General features: G+C 39.0%; 1 protein-coding gene and 1 pseudogene across 1 annotated transcript; one reads left to right on the forward strand and one right to left on the reverse strand.

Moving 5' to 3' along the window:
* The first annotated feature begins 18 nt into the window (after nt 1-18).
* Nucleotides 19-3197, forward strand: LOC119581181 (alanyl-tRNA editing protein Aarsd1-B-like). The gene is made up of 5 exons (XM_037929578.1): nt 19-217; nt 2144-2250; nt 2379-2536; nt 2698-2792; nt 2939-3197. Exons 1-5 carry the CDS (start codon nt 96-98, stop codon nt 3069-3071), a joined length of 615 nt encoding a protein of 204 aa, XP_037785506.1. The 5' UTR covers nt 19-95; the 3' UTR covers nt 3072-3197.
* A 759-nt stretch (nt 3198-3956) lies between these two features.
* Nucleotides 3957-7500, reverse strand: part of LOC119579562 — a 7776-nt pseudogene continuing 4232 nt past the window's right edge.

A 7500-nucleotide genomic window follows, 5' to 3' on the forward strand; every position in this document is an offset into this window, starting at 1 on the left:
TGTTTTCGTCCACTCTACAGATTCGCACACGTGGTCTACCTGAGGACGTGGTAGGACCTGTACGTGTTGTGACAATTGAAAACGTAGATGCAAACATGTGTTGTGGCACACATGTTAGAAACTTGTCTGATCTTCAAGCTATTAAGTTGCTCCACACAGAGAAAGGAAAAGCTAACAAAACATTGTTGTATTTTGTGGCAGGTCAGAGAGTTTTAAGGTAAGTTAGGAATTATATACTTGTTTAATTTTTTTTAATTTAATTTTTTTATTGCAATTTTGGGCACACTTTTTTTTTTTTTTTTTTTTTTTTTTTTTTGGGGGGGGGTATCTGAATTATATATATTATATTTTTCCAGGAATATGCTGCCCTCCCATTTTTATCTACCTGATTTGCTTACTTGGTACATCAGTTAATTTTTTAGATAGGCATATGATTTATTCTGGTTAAGAGAATGTCATTATGATATTTTCAGTTATAGGAACTATTGACAGACTTTCTTTTAGCCTTTTAACCATAGAAAAGCCGAATAATGTTCCTTTCAAATAAAAGAAAAACTTTTTTCCACATACACATTTCAAGATAAAAAAGCACATCTATTTTATTTAACCAAAAGTATAAACAGATATTAGGAATCATTTAGAAGTTGTATGGTGATAAGTTGTTTTATGTTTGCCACTAAAATGTCTTTACAAATACAGCTTTAACATAAATCATGAATTTGCTGCAATTATGGGATAGCTGTGACTTATATCATATGCTAGGGATTTCAGGTTGTTCTCATGTTGTAAACAAAATAAAGACATTTTTCTGGTGCTTTAAATCTTTGTCCTTAGTGCACATATTAACTTGATGCCTTTGGGCTGACTAAAAGCTAAGAAGGTCTGTGCCTCCTTGGCTTTCATGCCATATATGCACTGATAAAGTTTTGGTTTTTGGCTTCAAGACAGATACAGATTGCTCATAGTGCAATTTTTTAATCTAGATTCCTGCAAAAGATTCCAGACACTGTATGATAGAAGGGCTATATAGTGTGAGCAGGCTGAGATAATAGAGCCATTATATATATGTACCTGATGAGATGGCCATTCTCAGCACGGCATGACATATATTCCATACAGACATAAAGTTTTAGGGATAGCTAGAATTGTAGTTTCAGATGTTTCACATTTTTTATATCTATTCAAGAAAATGTTGAAATGTTGAGGCTCTCCACTATGAGATTATGGGCAGTAGGTTCAAGTGTCAGTAACACAGTAGTAATTTGACATGACCTTTACTTTTATTAATTCCCTAGGGTTTAGCATTACATTCATGAAGGATTTCTTATAACTTTCTATTTCTTTTTGGGCATGCATATAATACAAGATATATATTTTTCTGCAATTACTTGGGACCTAGTTGATACAAGGTAAAAATGAAACAGTTATTGATTTTGGAAATGCTAAAAGGAGAGTAAGGGGATAGCCATGACATATGTGGCATTCAGACAAAAATTCCACAAGTGTTCTGGCAGGATATAAACTTGGACCATAGATGAACTTGTGTTGTGTATATATGTGTGTACAAGATAACTCTTGTTTTGGTTTGGACACCGCATGGGGCAATTAAATAAGTAAGAGTTGTTTCAAAACAGCAAACTTTACTTTTATTGTTTTATTTTATTATTATTGTTATTATTATTAGGTACTATTTCCTTTGCACTATATGTACAATACTTGCAGCACCGGCATTTCGCAGTTTTGATCTATTTTTTATTAGCTAACCATTGTCTTATCTTTCAGTCAGTGTAGCATATGATTTTTAGTCATGATTTTATATCCTTAGTATAAAAGATTACTTTCCAAAAATAAATTTATTAAAAGGTTGACTACATAATGGTGATAAGTATTTAAGTACATATCCATTTCTGACATTTTTGTAGAATATTATCTTAAGCTCTCAGATTTAAAGGAAAGAAGTATTTAATTCATATAAAATTTTGGGAATTAATAATAAGTTTTACCTACTCCTAGAGTCATTCATAGAACTAAGAATTATCTCAAGTAAATGTCAGTTGCAGATGTGTGATATTATGGATAGATAACATATATTCTTTATGAACATTCCAGTTGATAATTCATCCCATACATTATCCAATTTCAGATATCTTGGCGAATGTGTAGAACGTGAAAGACAGCTGAACACCATACTTCACTCCTGTCCCTCTGATCACATACGCCTTGTTGAAAAGATCCAAAATGACCTCAAATGTGAGACTTTTTTATTTAATAATATTAATAATTTAGTTTGACGTTAATGATTTTATTGTTATTATTGTTTTCAATTTCATCATTGTAAACATCATCACCATCTTTGGTTCTCCTTTTCTTCCACACAGCTAGTCTACGTTCCTTACGAGAAGCCATGAAAGACTTAGCAATCTCAGAAGGGCAGAAGTTTACTGTGCTGCATCCTCGACCTGCAGTTTATTTCCATCATCGTCGTGATGGAGATATGGACTACTTGAGTGCCATTATTAATGAAATCAATGATGATGTGTGTATCTTGTAATGTAATCTCTCTGTTTCTGTATGTATTTTTTTTTTTTTTCTTTCTCCTTTCGTTCTTTTTCTTTCTTTCTTTTTCCGTCTTTGATACAGCCATCTTTGCTGTTTTAAACTCCCTTTCTGAAACAAATTTTTCACATTTCCCCACAGAATGTGTTGAAAGTCTTAACTGTAGGCGAAGACAAAGGCCCAGGCTCACTTGTAGTACACGGACCACAGGATCTCGTGTCACAGATTGGACCGAAGTAAGGGCTCATAGCATTAATTTTCTTATGCATGTTTTACGTTTTATGGTCATATTATTATCTTTTTTATTCATTTAGATTCATGTATATTTTGTTTAATTTTCAGATTTTTATTAAAATATTAAAAATGTATTTGATATTTCTAGGGTATGCGAAATCTTGGAAGGGCGAGGAGGAGGCAAGAGTCGATTCACAGGAAAGGTCACAAGGTTAGGGAAGCGTAACGAAGTGGAGAAGTATGTTCGAAGTGTCCTAGAGAGCAAGACCAATGAAGGATAAAGGGATTTTGAAAATATTTTGTTGGAATTTTGTGTGTGTGTGTGTGTGTGTGTGTGTGTGTGTGTGTGTGTGTGTGTGTGTGTGTGTGTGTGTGTGTGTGTGTGTGTGTGTGTGTGTGCACGTGTGTGCGTGTGTGGGAGTGCATGCATGTGTGCGTGTGTGTGTATGTGTTCATGATTTCAATAAATAAACAAACTACTTGCAGTTGCACTTCTCAGGTTACTGGAATATTGATAATGAATTGCTGTAATATTCCAGTCATAGATATGCATTTTGATAAAGGAAGAACATGATAATTTTTTGTACATTTGTACATGTGTTCACTGGTTGTGACCATGTAATAAATAGTTATAACTGTTATAACCATGTTTTACTACACTATTTTTCCACACTGGGTAGGATTAAAATACCATTGACTGACATGTTAAATTCTATAAATATTTTTTTTTGCTGTTAATGATCATGAAAAAAATTTAGATGGCCATGCAATGGCCTCAAAGTATTTTGAATTCCTTTTGACAATTTTAGATTCGACTGACTACACTCACTTTATCCCTACGCACTCTCTCTCCCTCTTCCTGTCTCTATCCCTCTCTCTCTCTCTCTCTCTCTCTCTCTCTCTCTCCCCCCCCTCTCTCTCTCTCTCTCTCTCTTTCGCTCTTCTCGCTCCCTCTCTCTCCTCTCTCTCTCTCTCTCTCTCTCTCCTCTCTCTCTCTCTCTCTCTCTCTCTCTCTCTCTCTCTTCGTCTCTCTCTCTCTCTCTCTCTGATAAGGAATCCAGTAGGTTTATTAAAAGAAATGAGGGTGAGAGATAGCATTTCTAAACAACACAATAACTAAGGGAATTGACTTAGAACTTTAAAAGGCATTAACAAAGTAGTTTATCGTAGAAATGTATTTTATTGATACCTCACGTTTATCATAGATCACAGGAAAGTATGATATTTATTTACAAAAACACTTGCAGCCTGGAATGATCTAATAGTCAACATATATAAGGAAAATTAATAGAGAGTTATCTTTATAAATTACCCAACTCATTACTGAAAAATCGGCCCCTTATTATGCATGGTAAATGGTTGCCTATATGAGTGTTAATGGGATTATGATAATTGGTTTCGCTATATCTGATCATAAGATAGCAAATTCCACACCAACAGTCCTGCCGGAAATTGCAAACTTGCTCTCACTGAATACAGTCACTAAAATAAAAGATTCCCACAATCCAAAGGAATGTTATTTAACTTCATTTTGATACTTGGAATATGTACCGATACATGTAATATGTATCGGTAAAAGTACCATTGTCCACAATTTCAGAATCGCATTTCATATATCACGTTGTTGTCACAGCATTGAACTAATAACGTACCTTTAGAAACTGTTTCTTAGAAACACCTAGGGCTATATTCATTCTATTTTCAATTTACGATAAATAATGCCACATGAATATCATTTCCAGCTTAACACGTGTGCATATGGGATACAGCATTTGTTTTAGACATCAGCTGCCTGATGTTAATAAAATACGCTCATGTCGCACACCGATCACATATGGATTTCACTGTGTATTGTACTTTTATCAATAAATGCCGTCTAGAAACTTGCACTGTCAGTGAAATTAGGCACTCACACATAGTAAACGTGTTGTATATTCCGTAACTGTCCTTCGTTTTTATCTTCTTTTCACATACCACAGCAAGCATATAATTTCTAAAATCTATACGATACTAAACGCTTTTGATCAACGGATCCATTCACTCTTCCTCCACTGTTGTCGTATTTAGTGCTAAAGGTCTGGGCAGTGGTTCTAAACTCTATGTCGATTGGACGGCATCAGTGGAATAAAGTGGGAAAATCAGCGTCAAAGAAGCCATTTCCGGGGTAGAAGCCCTTTGTTCCCCCAGGCTTCCCACGGAGTCATCAGCTGACGAAGATCCCCGAGACGAGTGTTGTGGTTACTTGTTAGGTCGCTCTGGGGCCTGTCAAAAGGAAAGTTTGGTCGCGATTGTGCCGGCTTGGAACGAGGGGAGAGGTATGGGGAAGGAAGGGCGCGGACGAGGAGGAGAAGGATTCGAGAAGGAAGGCCGGCAGGAAGTGATTTAGGGAAAGAGGAGCGAGGAGGCGAAGAGTTGGGGAACGAAGGACGGCGTTGGGTTAAATCGGGGCGCTGAGTGGGTCGTGAGTGACGGACGTTCGGGGGGATGACAGGAGTCCCCAGCACGCGGGGGACGGGCATGCGTCGATGTCGAGGAGGATATCGAAATCCCGGAAGCCTCACCTGTCGAGGGTCTGTGAAGAACGATGGGTGTTTGATTCGACCGCGCACTGGGTGAACCAGTCGAAGTATCGTGTGCCTGGTAGCGGTTTTGCCTGGAGGGTCGACGGCTGTTGTTTGGATATCGACCATTATGCTGTCCTCAGGATTCTCCTGAGAATTTGACTTATAGTCTGAATTATCTTCGGGAGAAAATTCTGGATCGAGGCTGGAGGTTCTCGTGAAGAATAATCGTCTAAGTTGTGGTTTTTGAGGAGTTCGCGATACTCATTTTCATCAAGGTATCTTTGTCTTCAATCTGTTTTCGGGGAAATTTCGGTCGAACCCGATCTGGTCGAGACCGTGGCCGATACGGTCTCTGGTGCCCGGACGTGTGCTTTGGCCTGCTGTTCTCCTCAAACGGATCATCACCATACGACACAGCTGGATTTTCAACGGAATTGTCAATTATATAAATGTTACCGTCCATCCCGATATACACGTCATCCCGCAGAGGATAATCCTCGCGGAATTGGTATCCGCGATTTCGCTGGTCCTTGTCAACAACCACCTCATACTTCACGCCCGGCGAGTCTCCTGTCTCCGAGCGGAGTTCGAGGGAGGAGGCCGTGCTGGGGCCTGGGACGTCGGGGGTCGTAGCCAGGGGGAGGGACGGGATTCGAGTGCCGGGGGGGCAGAGGACCCTGACCCCCCTTAAAGAGATTCAGAGGATCCAGCATGTCCAGGAAGCCGCCGCCGGAGCCGCCGGACGGAAAAGGAGGTTGACTCTGTCTCCCGTTGGTGGGGCTGTTATAGGGGTATCGGGGTTCACTGTTAGAGGAGTGAGACCTTCTTTCGCCAGCTGCTTATCCCTGCGTGGGCCGTGACTGTTACTATAGGTAATGTATCATTCTCTTCCTTGTAGTAGGAGTGGAAAGAATTGTGGAACGAGTCTCCGAAAAGGTTGTTGTCATAAGTGAGAGACTTGAAGTCCGTTCTCGTGTAACCTGGATCGGAGCCCACGGGTCTATTGAACTTCGAATATTGTACAGGTCTAGGCCTATATCTGCTCGGAGAATAGGCTGAAGATGAGGTGCCCAGACGGGAGGGAATAGGCTGTTGATTCCTGTACTTGACTAACCTCAGGCCCATGAGATTAGCCAGCGAGGGAACGTTCTCGACGGAATACCCCTGGTTCGCTAGTGTGGCTGGATCGACCCAGGCGAGACCCTCAGGCGATGGCAGTTCCTCCGGTTCCTCTTCGTCACTAATTACCTCTCCTCCGTCTCCTTCCTCTTCTATGCTCGTTTCTCTCTTTCTTCTGACCAAGGAGTATTTATTTTCATCATCCGATCTGTCTCCTTTTCCCTCCTTATTCCCAAATGCCATTTTGGTCTCTTGGGATATCCTTTCCACCTTTTGATCGTCAACATCAAACTTCTTCGTTAAGTCGTCGCCAAGGACTCGCTCATGCCAATCATCCGTGTCATCTTGGGTTTCATAAGCTGAAGAAATGGAAAGGCGTCCTTCAGTGCTGTTTGCTGTCCCCAGGATCCCATCTGACGTTTCCACTCTCCCTTGGATTCGGAGAGTCAGTTCCCAGGCAACAACAACCTGTATAGAAAGAAGGTAGTTAATCAAAGTGTTTATTGGGCAGTGCGACAGAATTATCACTTCGAAGGGAAAACGAGTTGGCTGGGTTTTTTTATAGCACTACTTTATATCAGTAAGAGTTAATGAGTATATATATATATACTATATATATATATTATATATATATATATATATATATATACATATATATGTGTTATTATATGTATATATATACATACATACATACATACATACATACACACCACACACACACAGACACACACACACACACACACACACACACACACACACACACACACACACACACCACACACACACACACACACACACACACACACACACACACACAAACACACACACATATATATATATATATATATAATATATATATATATATATATATATATATATATATATATATATATATATATATATTATATATATATATATATATATATATAAATGTATTTTTTTTTTCTTTTCTTTTCTTTTTTTTTGCACCCACCCCCACCCCTTCTATTCTTCGCCTTTCTCCCTCCGACCTATCCTCCCTCAACCA

The sequence above is a fragment of the Penaeus monodon genome, chromosome 2 (assembly GCF_015228065.2).
Source record: "Penaeus monodon isolate SGIC_2016 chromosome 2, NSTDA_Pmon_1, whole genome shotgun sequence".
NCBI lineage: Eukaryota > Metazoa > Arthropoda > Malacostraca > Decapoda > Penaeidae > Penaeus > Penaeus monodon.